The sequence below is a fragment of the Mytilus californianus genome, unplaced genomic scaffold (assembly GCF_021869535.1).
Source record: "Mytilus californianus isolate M0D057914Y unplaced genomic scaffold, xbMytCali1.0.p SCAF_1, whole genome shotgun sequence".
Lineage (NCBI taxonomy): Eukaryota > Metazoa > Mollusca > Bivalvia > Mytilida > Mytilidae > Mytilus > Mytilus californianus.
The window spans coordinates 54,884,098-54,905,960 of record NW_026262581.1 but is presented as its reverse complement, the minus strand read 5'-3'; the positions used below and the strand labels follow the sequence as shown (position 1 = coordinate 54,905,960).

General features: G+C 31.4%; 1 protein-coding gene across 1 annotated transcript in view; it reads right to left on the bottom strand.

Annotated features, from left to right (window-relative positions):
• Positions 1-508: 508 nt before the first annotated feature.
• LOC127721560 (proton myo-inositol cotransporter-like) overlaps positions 509-21,863 on the bottom strand; it is a 78,127-nt gene continuing 56,772 nt past the window's right edge. The window contains exons 3-9 of the mRNA XM_052228326.1: positions 19,760-19,968; positions 14,550-14,661; positions 11,776-11,939; positions 9,474-9,588; positions 6,605-6,846; positions 5,464-5,616; positions 509-4,509 (exon numbers count right to left, since the gene is read on the bottom strand). Of these exons, the coding sequence (XP_052084286.1) occupies positions 4,280-4,509; positions 5,464-5,616; positions 6,605-6,846; positions 9,474-9,588; positions 11,776-11,939; positions 14,550-14,661; positions 19,760-19,968 (1,225 nt within the window). The 3' untranslated portion in view covers positions 509-4,279. The remainder of the gene's footprint in view (positions 4,510-5,463; positions 5,617-6,604; positions 6,847-9,473; positions 9,589-11,775; positions 11,940-14,549; positions 14,662-19,759; positions 19,969-21,863) is intronic.

The window sequence follows — 21,863 nt, the reverse complement described above, 5'->3', positions numbered from 1 at the left end:
GTATTTTGGATTATTATTTGGTTAAAGTAAGATAAAAAAAAATGTTTCCTCATGAATATGAACCACCACTACCTTTAAAAAGGAGAACAGTCAATTGTAAGACAAATTGGATCCTCTGGTTTTTTAGAAAAAAAGGTGTGTTATCATTACTGATCTCCTTTTAAAAAAAAATGAATAAAGTCTTAAGTAGATAACATTTTTAGATTTAACTTGCCGACTCCATTAGATTAATTTTTCACAAGAGTTTCTCCGACTTTAAGTCAAATGAAACAAGTTTCTTGTAATTTTAATGACAAGAAAATGAATGAACAAAAACATGCATACACTAAACGAAGTCCTTTGTGCAATTTTGTTTACATGTATTACGAATCTATAACGTACTATCGATAAATAATTTTTCAGTGATTGTTGATCGCAGGCTTGTTGCCGACGTTTACCGGATCGTGACATAGATAAACAATCAACACAGAATCATGGAGCAGTACATAATAAGAGAATTTATCCGAAGTTCTAACGAGAGGTCTCGTTGTTAAGATCACTGCATATCGATAGGATAAACCGAAGAAAAATTTTAGGTGCGATTATTTCAACTCCATTCAAGCTATCAGTGAATTCCCTTTACAGTTTATGCAAAACTACAGTCAAAATAGAGTTTCCTTTTTTTCATTTATCAAACTGCGATAATATGAGGTATGTTTTATACAAATGAGAAACTTCCTTTATACAAGACATTTAATATATACGTTAAGTGACTATTACGTACGTTTTGGGCCACTACTTTCACAAAAAAATAAGCTACTACAATATATATCTTATGAAAGTATAAAACTACAAAACACATTTTGAACACCACATATTCACATTTTGGTAATATACAAACAAGATTAAAATTCATTTGTTCTTGAACCTTTCTATCTTTTACAAAAGATTAAATCTATTTTTATAATGCATTCGTATGATGTTGTAAATAATTGTTGCATACAAATTCTAAAATGTTATTAAAGTACAAGTGTGGCATGTCTAGTAATTAACAAATTTGAAATATATTGCAAAATTCAAGAAAATACAACAAAAGAATAAGAATGTCACGGCAGTGAAAACCATTTTAGCTCAGAGTTACGATTTATGAGTTCGTATTAACTGTATCTTAACCAGCACACATTTTATTGGTTTTGATGCTAATATAAGGATCTAACTAGATATCATTCACAGCAGATTAATTATCAAATGCAGGAGTATCTTCACTAAATATTGTTTTCAATTAAGTGGTATACCTTTCATGGTGTGTCAAATGAATTTTTAGGAAAAGTTTGATGTCTGTTCAACGCGACGTTACTCAATTATCTCATTTCTTAAAATCTTATATATATATATATATATATATATATGTAGGCTGCACACGGAAATTAATTGACATGTTTGATATGAAAATCATGAATGGAGCATTCAGTCTGTAAACTGTTTTCAGTTGGTAAAAAGAAGCAACAATGGTTCACCGATTTTCAAATTCAATTTCAAGGCTGTAAACTGGATATATCAAACTTTCTCCTTCATTACTTATTCTGGCGATAAGAAAATTGTATATAATCATGCTAACCTTGATTTACAAATTTTGATTTATTTGTAACAATAATTGGAATCTAAAGGTTTAGAAAATTATTTTACAAGTAAGTCATTGCGTAAAAACATCCGATGTGGACAGTGTTATCGAATATCTTTTTGAATTTATATGTAAAGAAATTCTTAAAAAAAAAACTTTTTCTTTATTATCTTTTTCTGCCAAAACTATCTTTAACACCCTTTAAATCACATTTAGTTTTCTGTCCTAATGTTATTGGGCTAACGGTAAAATGATATAGCGAATTTAACAATCATCTGTAAGTGTTCCAATTTATCAAATCATTTTATCTTTAATGTTAGATTCGTTTTTGCCATTCGAAGATTCGGATACTAAAGTTTCTAAATCGTGATCGTAATTTTTGATTGTTCAATTAAGGTTTAAATATCAAATAATGATGTTTGTAGCATATGGAAATTTGTATTTCAAGAAACTAAAATTTAATCAAGCTTAAAAAAAATTCTGATCGTACATTTAATTGCAGTAGTCGAAAGTTTTGTTTTTCAGAGAAAACTTTGAACTAATTATTTATTTGTTCAGATTGACACTGATAGATGGCGTCTAAAATTACAACGATAACTTGTGACAAAAACCTTACAAATAGGACATGCGACGAAAAACTTTGCACTTGTGAAGATAGTCAAATTCATTAAGGTCAGTTAAAACGAGTGTAATTAATATATCTTAATTTATTTTATATGGAAAATTCTTTTTTTGGAGTCTAAGGACTAAAATGTAAAAATTAGAAAAAAACAAAAACAAACAAATAACCGTTTCGGACATAATACATTATTAATTGCATGAAGTAACTGCAATTTATCAGACCAGTCAATTTAATGATATCGATTCACATTTTTATGTAGAAAATCACCCTGGTTTAAAAATAATATAAAATATTTAATAATTAGTACCAAATGATTATTGACGATAATGAAAAAAAAGACTTATCGATAACTAGTGACGATAGTTTGACAACAGAATTCACATATGATGTCACCTTGATAACATAATATACACCACACAAGTAATAAGGTGGGAAAACTTGGTAGAAACGTTTATAGCAAGAAAACTATTATCACAATTTATGAACGATCGACAAGCATTCGCAGTTAAACACTTTTTCAGACATGCTTTAACAACAAAACGTGTCGTTTTTTTTCAATTATGATATTATTTCTATATAATCAATATAGAAATTATAAATACTGCACTATACTACACTGTAACCGTACCATCATAATGGAAAAGGCTCACAATTTACTCGGTTGTAATTTGATAACAACATGAATTATAAACTATCATTTTCATACAATTGCGAAAACGACAACCCAGAACATTTTCTATTCCCCACATTTAACCAAGATATTTACATTAAAATGAATTGTTCAGCACATCACAAATTTTTTTTAGATACCAACACTGTCTATCGGGATACATGTGTTGTCATGATATATAAGTTTCATACACAATTAAGAACGAATTTCTTATCCTCATAAACGCTTTTCATTTATTCATTTTTAAATTCTAAAACCTAGAAAATGCATATCTGTTATATTACAAAGACATACCACATATTTTGTGGACATTGCCCAGTAGATTGTATATCCATTTCAGTTATTATGAAATTGAAGTTTATGATTTGTACTTTTTAGAATCGCCATCTCCAAACGATCTTTTGAAATTAACCTTTAAAATGATAATGGTCTCATAGAATCAACAAAACCCAAACATGCTGTACAAAATCATATTAGAACTATGAATTTTCCCCTGTGAAAGGAACCAGGGATTTTTAGAGTCTTGCAATAAATTTGGAATGCCAATACACCAATACGTTCACACGTCAGAAAAATAAGATTTATTCCCATAATGTTGCTTTTCGGTCATCGTGATGGCGTATATATGTCATGATTTTTGACAAAATAGCTAAACATAATCTAAAAAAAAAAACAACTTTCTCATGTGTTCACTGAAATTAATTGTCTTCCAGCAATATGAATACGTCCATGAGTCAGCAACCAATTGGCACACTTAGTTATTATCCAACAATACAGATATATTTTCAACAATGCAAGGTGTTGATATGAAGTTCTATCATTAATATTGAATCTGGACAAGCTTAAACTGACATGTATACTAATGATACTCTATGTAAAAACATCAGTATTTTCATCAGATGTTGATCAGTTTTTTTTTTTTTTTGTGAAATATTTCCTTAAATTCAAATATAATCAAATAATGACAATAAACTTAATTACTTAAAACAAAAATTGAAACTATAAGAACAGAAATAACAGGCCTTATAACCATTAGTCTTTACAATGGAAATATGTCCTCAAATGGGATGGTAAATAATCATAAAAAGAAAACAACTGTAAATTATCCTTTTCCTTTAGATTTAAAAAAAGTTTCTCCCCCCATTCTCTTCGAATAAAATGGATCTAAAAACCTATTAAAATCGACAATAAGTACGGTACCAGAAATTTTTCAATTGCAAATTCACATATTTTACTTTTGCAAATGAATAAAGATTAAATCCCTGTGTGCGTATGAGGCAAAGTTTGCAAGATATATTGATTTAATGTTGACTTTTGGTTGTGTACACATTCACTGATCTATCGAGAGTATTTGATTATCCCGAATTAGATATGGTTACAGCTCTCATCATTCTGGTGACTCTAATTCAGATTCTCTTCCATCTCTGTTTAGGCCTCTTATGTGAACATATTGTATTGTGTTTGTGTTGTAATCTATCGTTGGCCCGGCCGCACCACACCAAGGCCTGGCAAATAACCCTTCAACTTCTTCCAAACTTTTCCCCTTTGTTTCCGGTAGAGTAAAACCAATAATTAAAACGCCAACAAATGCAAGTCCAGCATATAACCAGAATGTACCTAAATTAAAAAAAAACCTTTAAATTGGTACATGCATTGCTGTTTTATACCTTTCAACATACTTGTTTGAAATATCATTTCAATTTTTCATTTATAGAATTATCTGTCATTTATGAATAACTTTCAGATCTACTTGTAATGCAGAAGGTTTTTTTTAAAGATTATATGTGAAACCCTCGGTTTTCAGTTGAATGTTTTTTGTCAGTATCAAGGCTGTTCTTTTCTTGTATATTTTATTTTCATTCTGCATTTTTTTATATCGGTGTTCTGACAGTTTTATTATATTGTGTGCTTCAGTGTATTTTATGCCTTTAATTGATACACTTGAATTGCGTGTTGGAGTCTCTGAATAACCATTCCGTGTTATATTGACTTACAGTAGGAAAAAGTACAGATTACCCTTCATAAAATGTAGATAAGGATCATTAAGGCAGCATTATATAATACAAACACCTGACCGCAAAACCGAACCTTAATAGCAATATGAATAATACATCAAAATATTATACATAAGAGGTTTAAAATGCATTATAAAGCAATTAAGTAAACAATGGAATAAGTAAAGTCAATAATGGTTTATGTTATGCAACTTTGTATTTGGTACATCTCTAGTACACCGCTATTCTAGATGCAAGAAAGAAACCACATTTGCTGACTTCGGTAGAGAGATTGATGATTAGGCAGATGTTGATTAGATTGCATGAACATTTTTTTTTCGAGTCCATACTTTTTGGACACTTAGTGTTAAAGGAATTGACAAGCCCGTAGCAAAGGCTTATCTCTTAAAGTTCTGGTCTTATTCCTTTGTTTTCCAAAGTTATGAGCTGGTAATACCTTAAAGATTAAAACGTGTGCACATTTTACTCGCCCATTGAATATGATCTTTACTGCTATTAGTTCATGGGTGAAACTTAGTCTTTGCATTTTTCTTCTTGCCAGCAATTTACCACTTACCGAATCTGGTCAAATTCTCTGTAAGGCTTAGAAATGACATAGAAACAGCCAGATTAAAAATCCAGTTTGTAAAAGTTGATACAGCATTTCCCGTACTTCTTGCCCATAAAGGATAAATCTCGGAGTTTATTGTCCATGGCATTGGTCCCATACCTGTAAATATAATGCCTCATAGGTTAAATGCTTATATACATGTGCAATAAACATGCAAAGGGACAAGAGGTAGAATATGTATTGAAAACAGAGGTAAAAAATAACTCATAATAGGGAAATGGAAGATTAGATCTTAATGCATGACGACTTCAGTAATTCGTGTCTTGGTATGGCTATACATTTGGACCTTTTTAGTTATATCAGATATTCAAACTGTTAACTAGATCATTTATTTCTAAATATTCTGGACTCTAGCATTACTAAAGAAACATTGATTGTTGAAATCCGCATCTTGTGCAGTAAAATTTGTACCGTTTAATGTAATCAAAAGTTAGGAAATGTGGTACGATTGTCAATGATACAACTTTTCACAAGAGATCAAATAACGAGGATGTAAACAACTATAAGGCACTGTAGGCCTTCACAAATGAGCAAAACTCATACCGTATAGAAAGCTATGACCGGCCCCGACATGACTAAATGTGAAACAAAAGTGAAAACCATCGGACTGGTTTATGCTTTAAATATTGTCGAAAAAATACATATTACATGGCTTTTTTAGTAATAAAACTAAATCGATATATCAATAGGACACACAACAGCCGAAGTATGAAAACATTTTCAAATATTTTAAAAGTAATCTGCAACACTTGACCCGTCTCTTCAATTATTGACGTTATACATGCATGGTGGCGTCAGACTTTTTCTCTTGTGGCGTCATAAATTTACGAGAAAGACTGGTTATGTCCAATAATGATGGATATGTGAAATAGCGATAAGGTGTATTAAAACCAAAATAGTTTTTAGGGGAACTAACAAACCACAAATACATACAGGAATTACAGGTAGCAATCATCAAAAATCTACCATCATTTGATTTCTATGTTTATGCTTTTTATATCATCAACACATTAAAACCTGTTATAAACAAAAGTGTAAACGTAACGCAAATAAGAATTTCAAAGTAATATTTATCTGTAAAACAAACCTGGGGCAAAAAATATGAGATAAAGTACTAAGCCGATCATAGGCATCCACGAGAAGTCTGTAGGACAAAAATCATACGCCCATGTAAGATCTCCTTTCAGGTCCGTTGTGTTACATCTTCCTCCTGTCGCTACCCATGGGTTATCGTATGTTGTAGGTAAACAGGAACTATTTACAGCAGCATGGCGGACGTCTTGATAGCAGTATCCACAAAACAAGTCTTGCATACAGTCATTGCATGTTCTACAAAATTCAGTTTACAGACCCGTTGGAAAAGTTCAATTGATATTTTTTTTAATATATAGACTTTTATTATAGCACAGTTTTTTAATGTTATTCATTACAATGCCTCGAACATTTTTGCAAGGACAAACGTGATGGAAATGTTTGCTTTTAAGTAAAGCCCGAAATTGTTGTTTCAATATTTCCTAGATGTCCCTAAATCTTTATTGAAAACACACATTATTAGTGAGTCATAAGTGTACTTTTATGTTTTAATACACGTTGGCGTATTTCCAAACATGTGACTACAGTAAAATGTCTAAAGATAGCTAAGAACTGCAATAGTGGTAGCCGTTGGACAATTAGGTATTAATCTTAAAATAGTAAAAAGACATTGTTTATCAAAGTCACTTTTCGATTGAAAGTAAAACGGCATATTGTCTTTTAGATATATATTACATGTGGAGCAGGATCTGCTTACTCTTCTGGAGCACCTGAGATCACCCCTTAGTTTTTGGTGGGGCTCGTGTTGCTTATTCTTTAGTTTTCTATGTCGAGTTTTGCGTACTATTGTGTGTCTGTTTGTCTTTTTCTTTTTTAGCCATGGCGTTGTCAGTTTATTTTCGATTTATGAGTTTGAATGTCCCTCTGGTATCTTTCGCCCCTCTTTTAAATCATTATGATTAAAGGCGTTGAATGTTGCAAATAAAAATAAAAATCAATAGCTGCAATGTGTAGCACTGAATAACATAAATGTTTAAAAAAAAGTATACTGTGAAGACTCTGTTTTATTCTTATTTCCAGTAGTGCCAACAACCTTCCGTTTTTTACCAAACGAGTCAAAAATAATCAGGGGAAATTGTGTCTACCTCTTAAATGGAGATAACTTAAGAAAAAAGTAGATAAAGACCAATTTGGTTTTTGAGTGATTAACATTCTGATAATTGAAATAAATTAAGAAGGAATGTATCTCCTACGTGTATATCTGTAACTTCTTTTCCGACTTTTGCTTTACTTTTTGGTTATTTTCGCTTATATGATTATCAACTCTTCAAATTTTGTATTAGGTTTTTAATTTCAAATCTTTTTGGCTTCGGCCACCGCTGATGAGATATTACTTGTCGAAATGCGCATTTAGTGCATTAATATTGGTACTGTAAATATTTTAAAATTGTAACATTTTGTCTTAATTTTGGTCTGCACCCATTTGATGCACATCAATTCATAACTTTGCACTTCCACTGCATCATTGAAAGTAAAACTAGAATGAAATTTTTTTTTGACGCAATCGGTCCACATGAGACAATTAGGTTTCGAAATAAATGCATACTGACTAAACCACAGTCATAATAATATATATTTAATATTATAATACAGAGCTAACTGTGCTACTTTAGGCAATATACTCCTCGGAAATTATAGGTTTTCAATCTATTCTGTATCAAAAGGTATACAGTCTGCAAGGATCGATGTTCGTTTCAATTATTTCTTTGCACAGCAGACATTTATATTGCTTTTAGTTTTTAAAGGAATAGTCATTCTTATTTCAATTAATTAATTCATCTATTGTTTTCAATTCCTTTTTACATTTGATGTATTCTTCAACTTACTTTGCAATGTTATAACTTAATTATTGAATGTCAGCAGCAACCACTACTATCGAAGGAAAATTTAAATACACGAGGAAAAGTCCATTTGTTTGATTTATAGCCCTGTTTTTGTTGCTTTAACAAACATTATTGTAAACGTTACAATTATTGCCTCGGATAGACTGCCGCTACGTCTGACAAGTGTGAACACCAAAACGTGTGATAATTGTTAAATCTAATTCTGCCATCGATTTAACACTTTTACAAACTAATTGTATATATTAGTGCAAATAAACTCCATCGTACTGTTATTATTGTGTGACGTTTGATGGGAACTGAATCAATGTATCAATTTTCAAGTAAACATGTTTTTTGGTTATTTTCTGTTTGGGATAAACGTATACTAACATACCCTATTATTCGTATTAGAAAAATACGGGTTGACAGGTTTTTCTTAATTTTTCACAAAATACATTTCACAAGATATTTTTTAAAGTATTAGGTCTAACATGGGAGTCTGATGTTAAAATTTCAGGAAACGTAGTAAATACATTAATATTATTCAAATTTGGCTTCTGTCTATCACAAACATAAAGAAATTGTTCAAGATTCTTTCTTCAATGTGCATGACCTTGAATAAATCACATTGTCATTGCTTAAAAAAATAAAAATGAAACTTTTGAAAAGAGTAAAATAAAACTAAATAAGGATAATCATCAGAAAAATTACCGACATTGCTAGTTGTTTCTGTTCAATTTTTTGTTTTTGTTTTCTCATCACTGCAAGTGTTTTTCCCTACTATATTCAGCTATACTAAGTAATAAAAACGATTTCAAGCCACTATTTGTGAAGTGCATTTTTATCAATGTGTTATACAATTCGGATATGTATCTTTTGTTCCTCCGTGAAATTTGAGCACTAGATAAAAAAGAACTCGTCAAAGATACAAGGCTAATTTTGTACGCCAAACGCGAAAAAGTTAATCTCCATTAAAGGGTTTGCATAAGTCTTTCAAACACGTTTTAATTTCTAACGAGTTTATCGTCAAAATATACGTACTTATATGTTGAACAAGGTGTCCCTCTCGCAGAATGCTCTACCATTGATATTCCTGGAGTATGAAGAGCAGATAAATGAAATCCTACTGCAAGCCATGCTAAACTTACCACAGCACCTGGAATTACAATATATAATGTTATGAGAGAGTCTACACAAAAGACCTTTGTTAAAAAATAATTATTGACAGGACTGTTTCTTCAAAAGAACTACTACATTGTAGTATGAATTAAAAGAGAGGAGAAAGATAATACCAAAGGGACATTCAAACTCATAAGTCGAAAATAAACTGACAAAGCCATGGCTAAAAAAGAAAAGACCAACAGACAAAAAATAGTACACAAAACACAACATAGAAAACTAAAGATTGATATATATATATATAGTTTTACAAATATAACACAGCGGTACTATCTGTTAAACTTCAACTCCACTAAAGAAAGTTTTATTTTCATAACTTAGTTGGGATAAATTTCTAGGCGCTGGGTTCAGTGCAGGCGGTGTTGCTTCGATACATGGTCCAAGAAACGACAAAAACAATTTCTGAAATTTTTTAGCTTTAATCGCGATATTGTTATAGTAACACAAATTAATATCGTACTATTATACCAATTTTTTCTTCGATAAAGCTTTCATGTTTGTGCAATGAACAAATTTTAGATAAGTTTGAAGAACTGCAGCCACGTTGTAAAAGACACAAAATACCTAATGAACAATAAAAAAATCATTAATCGAAAAATAACAGACAATGGCATAACTAAAAATGAAAAACGACGAAAAGAAAAACAGTATTCTACAAAACTATCAACAGAAAACAAAAGATGAGGAACACGAGCCCAACCTTAAACCGGGAGTGAACTGAGAAACTCTCAGAAGCAGAGTAATCTGATCCTCCTCTACTAGTGACAACTACCTTCGTTCTCTTGTTTAAATACGTGAATGAGTCATATCAGGTAAATTTGCATCTTATAATAGCATATTAGTGAATGTCTATTGTATAGCCCTAAAATATCACCATTTCATAAACATATCCACAAAAGATAATTCTCTAACCATAAACGTGACTGAATATGACATGAAATGAAACACGGTTTTAGGTCAGACGACAGACAAGAATGGAGTTTTGATCTTAAAGTTTTTGCTCTACACGATCCGCTTAATACCAGAAATACTGTTGCGTTGTTTCTTGCACACGGATTACGTATAATGTAGGTATCCTTTTCGAGGTGACAGGATTTCATTTAAGTCTTAATACTTTAGGTATTTATAACTTCGAATAAATGTTATTTCAAAAGGTTAACTTCTCGATGCACAGTTGTTTTTTCTTTGGTGTCATTTTTACGAGTTATTTTTGGTTTATTTCTCTCTTACTTTAAGCGTCACTGATGAGTCTTTTGTAGACGAAACGCGCGTCTGGCGTAAAAAATGTAATTCTGGTATCTATGATGAGTTTATTTAGAAACTCATTGCAGTTTTATTATAAAATACAGCCTAAATGAATTGATGTTTTTAATATCAAATGACCGGCAGTATTAGTAGAAGGTTTACTACAGATTTTCATGTTAAAAAAAATGAAATGGTGATTAACAAATAAAGATTCTCATTACAATATGTTTATCAAATGAGTGACTGTAATTGGTTGTTCTGCCGTTTATTACGGAAAGTAGTTTTACTTTTCAACTAGTGTACATTATTTTATCTTTACTTACATAAATGAAACCTTAAATAAAAAAACTTAACGAATCTTACTTAAATATCAGTTTGCTTTTCAATTAGTTTCCTAAATGTTATAAATATTGATACCATTCTTTTCATTACCGTAGCTCTGCAGAGACCAGCAATCATTTGGAAAAATCAAAACTAGTATTTTGCGTTTTTATCCAGCGTCATATTTGCTGTAAGCTTTTCACACATTATTACACTTATTACTTTGTACATATTATTGTTGTTTTTTCTCTCCAATTTTAGCAATTGCAACCATGTCTGTTCGAAGACGGTATTATCTGACATAACATTTAAACAGAACCATTAAAACATTATGCAGGTCAAGTTAATTCCCGATTGTTCAAATAGTTTCAATAAAGATGCTTTTTAAAAACAGTTTACAATACAAAACAATGACAGAACTAAATTGATGAAGCTTACTTCACATACAAAACTGCTGTAAAGATTTCCTTGAAAACATAAATAATGCAATTGTTTCTAGTGAATTCATCAAATTTTAAGTACTAGTAATAATAATCGATAATGGCCTACATCCTTCCCATTTAACAACATTTGACATATCACGAAAATACTTCACTACCTATTAAGCTGCTTATAGTTAATGCACGTCTTCCAATTCGTTCTACTAAATAAAGTCCAAGGACATTAAACAGGAAATTGATTGCCGCCATGACTGCTGAAAGTAATATCGCCGTCTGGTCATTTTTTACACCTGCCATATGGATTATAGTTGCAGTATAATACCTAAAATAAAAATAATAGGATCTCTTTGTGATATCATTATCTTATTAGTAAACCGTTTAACAAATATCACAACATTTATCACGCAAATACAGCATTGGAATGTATATAGGAATAATTTCCTTGCAGTTAACAGGGATATTTCCTTTCACAATGATTTTGTTCTAAAACTTTTAAGAAAACATTTGCATGTCTTTCTGTGTCTTGAAAAGTTAAAATCTAAAAATGTAAGCAATTTAATTATTCTAGTTTTGTTAACGGGACATAAAAACAAAAATCGTAAGTCATACATAATTGTATTTTGCATGTGCTTTTCATGGTTAATAACAATCAACTTTATTTGAATTAATGCTGGTTCTTCCGAAAATAGCCTTTTCTGTAGAAGCGTACTCGCGGATTCAACCCCAAGGTTATACCTACAATAACTACTTTACGTCAAACGTGAACTCTAGAAGTCTACGAACTTGAATGTCGGATTTGACAGAAGACTGGTTACTCAAGTCAACAAAAAAGTAAATATCGAGATATGTTTATTGCAAAGGAAGAAATTTTTCACAAATAAAAATCGAGATATGTTTATTCCTAAGGAAGACATTTTCCGCTGTGATTCCTTTAAGAAAATATGTTAATTCATACAATCTCAAAGAAGATATCAATGTCTTCAATATAAACTCCTCTAAGTGTCCATTAATGTTAAAGACGACCTGGCGTTTTCCTTTCGTGTGTCATGTTTATACTCAATTAAAAGAATTTATCTATTGGTTTTTTTATATTTCATATTTGTACGAAACGGACATACTGCACTTTTAACCTCCTACAACGAACAAGCTATTTCAAAATATAGACACTAGATAGATGATTCTATTCAGATTAATATGAAAAACCTGGTTTTATTGAAGAGCATTGCAAGTTCATTTCCATGTTGCCGCTGTGTTATCAAAGACAACACAAACCTTTTAAACAATAAATTACGATGGACATATCAAATTCAATATGAATACTAGTAAATGAAATGATAGGTAAAAGTAAATTAATGAAACAGCAGCACAATTTAACCAAAAGAAAACCTTTGTCAACAAAACGTCAACAATAATACAGGTTCATAGATATTGTGGATTCTTTTTTTGTTTTGTTTAACCATTTGTTGTTTATTAAAGAAAGACTGAATTTTGGTATTTACTTGATTTTTTGGTTTTAACATGTTTAACTTCAGTTTACTAGCCTTTACAAAATTTCTATTTTGTTGAATAATTGAGATTGTTTGCTTGTCATCTTTCAAGTTTTCCTCTTCATATTTTGTAATCTTTCTGGGTTTCCCCTATGTTAGTATGCATAAACACATTTTTTGCCCAGCAATTCCTATATTTTCAAATATTTGTTTTAAACCCTGTCTAAAATACCTTTCTGGTACAATATCTTTAAATTTAGGATTTTCAATATATCTTTCCATATAGGTTTTTTACCATTGATTTGAGGGTAAATCCATAAAAGCGTTCCTGACGCATCAGACTTGTAAACTGTTTTTTTTCTCTCTTCAAATGCAATTAAAAATATAAAAAGATCTACCTAAAATACCAATAAATGTTAGTACTTGTTAGACAGTTATATAATAAAATATAGTTGAATGGCACATGAAAATTGACATTTTAGCCATAATTATGTCTGTTTTATGACTTGATTCTTCAGAACTGCTTTCCATAAGCTATAATGCGACCATGATTGATGTAGTTATATGCATTTTTATTGTTATTCCGCGAAAAACTTGGAATATCTCGCTATAAAGATATAGCCGTAATCTAATTTGACATTACTGCATCTTATTTAAAGCTATTAATTTGAAATTTGATTGATTATAAAACAACCACAAAAGTAATAAAAGCCAGTCTGCTTTGCTTTACCTATATATACTTTATGCTCGATACGTGATGCTTTAAAACATTACATTTGACTGCACGAAATACCTTATAAAAGTGCATTGTAGGATTAGATCCAACTAGTGAGGACTCAGAAATTAATTAATTTGAAATAAATATTTTTGCTATCCATTTAATAATAATAATAAAAATAATAATATTAATAATAATAAGAATAATTATTATAATAATAACAATAATTATTATTATTATTATTATTATTATTATTATTATTATTATTATTATTATTATTATTATGAAAACTAATTATGTCTATATTGGTGCGGTTTTATGAGTTCGTAAAAGTGTAAATACTATATGTAAAATATTTTTAAAAGCTGTATTGTATGGATATTGCAATCTACAAAGTTGCTCCATCATTTTCCTGATTGGAGAGGTACGAGTTTTAATGGTAGTTTTATTAATTTCTCCTTCCACTTATATGCATTTAAAACAAAGAACACCCTTGGTTGCCCCTTGGTAGCCTCTTAAAATACCCCATGGCATCTTCTTAGATTGTCCCAATGGTATCTTCTAATATTGCTTCTTGATATCAGACTATCTTCTTACCTCCTTTTATTTATTTAGAAATAATAAGAAGCAAATTTTGAATTCCAACCATCGCCACCTTTTCTTTTTAAGTTAACAGATTGCTACACACATTTTATATTTTTTTTTAAATACATTTGTATATACGTACATTACCGTGTTGATTCCTGATAGTTGTTGAAACATTTGCAAACTACAACCAACAAGTAGTGCTCTTCTCACACACGGAGTCTGTAACATTTGTATAAATATGGGCTTGTTAGCTGAAATAAAAAAAAATATTTTCTGGAATTTTGGATTGAATTTCTTTCAATTGACCTCCTTTTTAAGCAATAAATGTTTTCTCTCCTAAATGTGCACTTCCTCACCTTAATTAAAAGATCTTATTACATCTTCATATAAAAAAAAATATTCCGTTTATAACAATGGTAAACGCAGGCACCATTTCCAGTCCCTGGTCGAGAAAAAACCGTAATTTGTTATGGGTTAAGGTAAGACGTGTACAAATCTTCTAATGTGTGATATTCATCATCGGATATTGTTCATTAACGGACTTAAAAGGGAGTAACACGACGGGTGTCACTAATTGAGCATAAATTGTTGACCCTCCCGGAGCACGTGTGTTCTGCTCCGGGTTTTGATGTGGTTAATGTTGTTCAATCTTTAGTTTCTGTGTAGTGTTTTGTGAACCGCTGTTGGTCTGTTGGTCTTTATTTTTGCCATGGTGTTGTCTTTTTTTTCTTATAATTATGATTGCCCCTCGGTATCTTCTCTTTTTGTGTTCGGATCTATACTAATTCAAGTAATATGTACACTGCAGTAAAATCTTTTGAACGCCAACATATCTGATGAGTTAAGCCTTTTTCAACTGATTTTTATAGTTTGTTCTTATATTGTACTGTTACACCGCTGTCCAAGGTTAGGGGAGGATTGGGCGCCCGTTAACATGTTTAACTCCGCCACATTTTGTATGTGCCTGTCCCAAGTCAGGAGCCTGTAATTCAGTGGTTATCGTTTGTTTCTGTGTATCATATTTGTTTTGCGTTCATTATTTTGTACATACATTAGGCCGTTAGTTTTCTCGTTTGAATTGTTTTACATTTGTCATTTCGGGGCCGTTTATAGCTGACTATGCGGTATGAGTTTTGCTCATTATTGAAGGCCTTACGATGACCTATATTTATTAATTTCTGAACCATTTGGTCTCTTGTGGAGATTTGACTTATTGGCAATCATACCACATCTCATTTTTATATATATTCTGTTTAGTGTATTGATCTTCCAACAGACAAACGGTATCATATAAGTTACTTATTGTGCGTCACTGCTGGTCGACTTATACTCGTAATCATATACATGTTTTTGCATAGTTTGTACGAACATATATGCAAGACAAGTGAACGAAACGAACATCAAAATGGTTGAATTTCACTTTCTGATACACTGATAGTGTCACTTCACACATTTTTTTAAGTCAACACTGATACCTCATTTATAAAAAGTAAAACAACTCCAAGGAAAATTCAAACCGGAACGTTCCTTATCAAATGGCAAAATCAAAAGCTCAAACATGTCAAACGAATAGAAAACAACTGTCATATTCCTGACTTGGAACAGGCATTTCATTAGGTAGAAAATGGTAGATTAAACCTGGGTTTATACCTAGCTAAACCTCTCACTTGTATGACAGTCGCATATAATTCCATTATATTGACAACAATGTGTGAACAAAAAAAAACAGACATAATAGGAAAAAATGTCAAAAATAGGGGTGCAGCAGTCAGCAATGTGTTATAATCTTAATCACTATAAAAACAAACAAATATGTCAACAAAGAAAATCAAAATCACATATAGACAAGGCACATAAGCAAAAATAAATGACAAGAGTACAAAAAATGACCATAGCACAATACCACAATCGCAGGATGTATAAGAACCGAGCCACGCCAAAAGGATATTACCAACAATGAACTAAACAGGAAAGGTTGATAATTTCTAAAGACAAATAAAAGAACACTATAATATTGCAGTAAACTTGATATGAAAAATGCTACAGATGTGTGCTTCATAACTAGATTTTTTTATAACTGCTCCTGATTGGAGAGGTAACAAGTTTTATTATTATACTTCACGTAAAAATGCAATATTTTGATTGGCTTATACGAGGGTGTTAATTTACTCTATTCTATGGTAAATTCTCTATTACCCTTCACGGAGACGCTTGATCAAGTGTGCGCTTTACTAAATACGACTCTATCCTTTGGCAAATACTCTATTACCCTTCACGGAGACGCTTGATCAAGTGTGCGCTTTATTAAATACGGATGGTTGTTATGTACAAGACGTCATAGTTTATTACTTTGAATTTTAAATTTAATCGACAGTAATAACAGAACATTCAGTATAATAAATTAAATAACACATATCTGAGAGGGTGATAGAGCAGATTGTTACCCCTCGAAAAGACATTGTCAACCTTGGCTTCGCCTCAGTTGACAATGTTTTCTCGGGGTAACAATCTGCTCTATCACCCTCTCAGCTATGTGTTATTTATATAATGGTAGTTTTATTAATTTCTATATCCACTTATATACTCATTTACAGTGCATTTAAATATACAACTTATATCTTTAAATGTTTTACATGATAGTCTTTACAATGTTGCCTACTCATATCCGCGACAACAACTTTTTTATAACTGCTCGAAATACCTTATAACGTTTACTAGTTAAAATCGACGCTGAGTGGGAACTCACAACTTGGATATATTATAATATGAAATTACGAAGATGCGGTATAATTGTCAACGAGACAACTATCCACCAGCAGAGACCAAAGGTCCAAACTCTTTCATAGATCCCATATATCCATTTTTCCCCATCTTACATTAATACCAGTTTTGTCATTTTCCTTAAAATTACTTTTGAACATAGCTTTAGACTTGTCTGATGAGTGATGTATGTATAGCAGATGTTAACAAAGTCAACGCACTTGGTGTAACTCTGTATGTAATTCACCCCTTCGGTGGTCTCGTGATCGCCTGCAGTTTGGATGGTCGTGTGTTTGATCACTGACTGAGTCAAACAAAGACTTTAAATTGGTATTTGTTCATTCTCCGTCAAGCACGCGGCAATTTAGGGTATGGCCAAAGACTAGTTAAATTGGAGTCAGAATAATGTGTCCGGGTAGCGTGACAGATTTACACTTCTTCAAATGCTATCAAACATCATCTCTAATCCAAGAATCATGACGAAGCAAATGAATGCCCAATATTGGTTTTGTTAAATATATAAATTGACGACGGCAGCTGGTAAGTGTATAACAACAAGAACATTATTGAAAAGGACAATTAGGATTTGGCGGAAATGAATATAATTTATTTTCGAAGTCGTGTAGGTTTGTTGTTATTCTAAATCAAGATACAACCTTAAGGATAAATTGCAATGAATAGATACTGGGATTGACTAATAGTTGGATTTAAACTTATTCAGAAGACAATTTCAGATAACTGGGAACTTTTAATTGAACTTCCGATGTGTACATTAACTATGCGATATATATTGGGGCACAAAGGTCGAAGTAATTCAAAATGAAAATCAACACAGTAAACTAGACTTACAAAAGACGTGCAATTGTTAAATTAACTGGCTTTTTTACAGTCTTAAATGTGATGCTGTAATAAAAAAGCAACTTGTTTAAATTACTATTTTTTAGTAATCCATCAAACTTATATGAATCAAATTTATTGTGAATGGATGAGGAAAGTTTCTATGAATATTGGCATCGACAATCCAACCAATGTTTGATTTAGCAGTTATTTCATAGTAACCATATCCTTTATGAAACATGGCTTTTCAACTGATTGGAGCATCAATTCTGTATTAATATTAAATACTCCGAACAGCCGATCTACTTGATAATAACAACACAAAATGTGTTCCTACTGCCCCTTTGTGAAAGCTATGAAAATCGAGAAAAATTGCTGGTGCTACTACAAGAGCAAAACTGCTAACCCTTCTATAGCACATAAGTTCAACCCTAATCTTCGGTATGGTGTGTGTTCCCTAATATACTGTCGTTTATTTTTCCGGTAACTATCTTTTTGCAATATGGCGGTATCTGATTTTCTTTCACTCTTTTGTATAGCTCCGTGTATGTTTTTGCTGTTTTTATGAATTTGTCTCGCAAAAATAATTAGTTGTGAAGTGGAATGGACCTTATTTTTAAAAATGCACCCAAAATCGAAATTGAAAGTATCCATTTAGTGACGGAGAGACCAACTTATTGCTGTTGTATAACTTAATGGACAATGAAATAATATGAAAAACGACAATGGCAATCATTTAAGTGTCATATTTAGCTTTGTAAATGATGACGCCATATTTAGTGAAAAGGTCACTTTCTTAAACGTGCCTTCCTACACTGTGTGATGCGGGAATTTCAAAGTTCATTTCTTGTTTTCATATAGAATATTAGATTGTGGTCATATAAAGCTTCAATCTAGCAGTTCTTATCATCTGTTAAAAACCAAAAGATTGACGGATGTACGCGCAATGTCTTCATGTTAAAGAAAGTTGGGTTGAGGAAGAAAACTTCATAAAGCTAAAAAGCTAAAAAGGTTAAAGAGAAGAACATACCAAGGTTGAAATCACGAATAATGCAACTACTTGAGTATCGGAATAATAAGAATTCCCATTCTGATATGAAATACATATATATATGTTTGTGGCTTTTCCAAACATCGCAATAATTAAACTCGCATGTTTGTTAATTCTTCAAAAATCGCAATAATAAATGCATGCAATAATTTCTGAATTTACAGTAATAGACAATTCGACATTACCCAATTTTTTGTTAAAAAGCATTGAAGAAAAGGAGTTCATCATATTTAAAACCAACCATTAGCGCATGCTCAATACAATCCGATTGCAAACAATACCACAATACTAGTTTATCACTCTACAACAATACCAATTTAGTCATTCTGATAAAGCGTTGATGTAAATCATAAAAAAAGATACCACATTTACGAATAATGATTTAAATAATAGACACATAGATTTCAGGGTAAACAGTTGCTGCCTTTGGAGTCACACAAAAAGGAATCTTTTTAAAAATCAAAGAAACTTCCAATCAATTCAGATTGTCCAAAATATCCAAAATTTAACAATGCTTTCACACAGAGCACTGTAATCAGTTCACGTATCATTCTATGACTGGACTTCAGATTGCAGCATCCGTACCCGGATTTCGCACAAATCATCTTCATTAAAAGGCCATTGATATCCAAATTTAACTGAGAAGACGTTTTAATTCTTACAGTTACTTTTGCTCGCCTTACCACTATTTGTTTACTTACAGGGTTGTTGCTCGTTGTCCTCTGTTCTAAAGCTACTCTTGATAGCTTGAAATTCTTCCTCGATGTCAAGTTGACCTCTCATGCTCTGTAAAACCCTTCTGGCTTTCTCTTCATATTTATTTTTAATTAGCCAACGAGGACTCTCAGGCATGAACACGAAGCCAAGGAACTGAATAAAAGATGGTATTCCAGCAAGTCCTAGCATGTACCTAAATCAAATGATAAAATAATTGAGATTTTGTTTGCACTTGCAGCATCAATAAGGCTGTCTGGAACAGAGCAGTCTAGTCTACAGTCAGTATATATACTAAATTTATACACCTTATTGTTATCTGTCGCTATTTTTGGACATAACACATAGTCCAGTAAATGTTTGAGGACACAAAAAAAACTGTAGGACACCACAAATCAAAAGTTATTGTTGGAAGACGTCGAAAGTACAAGTTTCTCAACATTTCAGGTCAGGTGAAGAAGATTCAAAAATATTTTAATGTAGTTATCTAAACAAATTTACGGAGCTTAATTATCATAGTTGCAATTTTACCCGATGTGGCTGCGTTTTTATAAAATTCCGGCATAACAAACAGATGCCCTACTCCTTGTAATTGCAATTATCTATATATGTACCAGCCAACTCTCTCCCTATGTATACACCTCAAACTGCGATGATATCGAGAAAATTTATACAATTACAAAAACAAGTATCTTTTTTGACCGTATTTGCTGAGTATTGTCATAGTCATTAATAACTACATTATAATGATAATTTATGGCTATTGTATGTGTGCAATTTCCCCTCCCCTGCTAAGATCCTTGGGATGTAGAGGCCAAATCTTAAGCAATGCAGAATTCTTATGTTTTCAAACATGTTTGAGCATGCAATATGTATCCTTCATAAGTTCTATAACCACTTTACATTTCCGATGTAAAATACGACGGGTTTTGAATATTGGTCTTCAATACGGTTTCTTCAATTTCGTTTGGAATTTCTTTTGTTTTCCTGACCGTTCATTCAATCATGTTCATGTTATTAACATTATGCCAATGTGCACATCTAAAGGTGATGAGACCAATTCATAAGCCTGTATTTGGAAACAATTGCCACAATTATCATGTTTATCCAAACGATGCATACAATTGTCGTCGATAGAGGATATATAACAGTTGTTTTGTGTTAAATATATAAAATGATATTTCCGTATGTCTAGGTTCCTTTTGAATAATGCACAGGCAACGTGTAGGTGTAGACATCTTCTTTTTGTAATATGATTTATAACTGTAACCGTTTTTTTTCTGATTCTCATTAGGTATTCAGAAAATTAAGAGATCGGAGCATCATTCTAAACTGGCCATTGCCATTTTTCATTGGAAATTTAGTTATTTAATTCGTTTTCTTTAATACTTCAATGTTGTGACCGACCATTAACCCGTGTCCATCATATTAACTGCTATCAGTATTCACAACAGAAGGTGATAATACAAATTCGTATGTATATATCTGGTAATAATTGCCATAATCATTATTGTCTATCTCTAAAGTGAATTACATTGTCATTAAATTGAGCTTAATCTGATTATATGATCTTATATGTATTAAATATAAGATGATATTTCCGTACGTCTGGCCTTCTTCTTATAATCATTGTATATGAAAAGGTCAAACGTAACATGTTGCAAAAGCCATATTGATAAAATATATCTTTTTATGTCAAATGACATTTTATATAAACACGTGTTACCATTGAAGAGCGTACAACAAAAGAGATTCTTGAATTTTCTGCATCAAGTAAGCTTGAGATCAAACGTTTGCAAAGCAAAATACTTGCATATAAATCAAAACACAAATGAAAATTATGCAACATAGGCCTGAACAGAAAAATTAGCAAGTTCCAACCACAGTTTTCGTAAAATAACATAATTTTCAACTGCAAATTTAAGTCGATTAGGATGATTTAAATTATGGTAATTCCAAAGCTGGCTACTGAGTGGTTTGTACCATTTTAGACTGGCAGACCACCAGAAATGGCACCGACCCAGTGGAATAAGTATAATATTTTAACTGATAGCAAAAAAAAAAAATTAGCAGAATAAATGTTAAATTTTC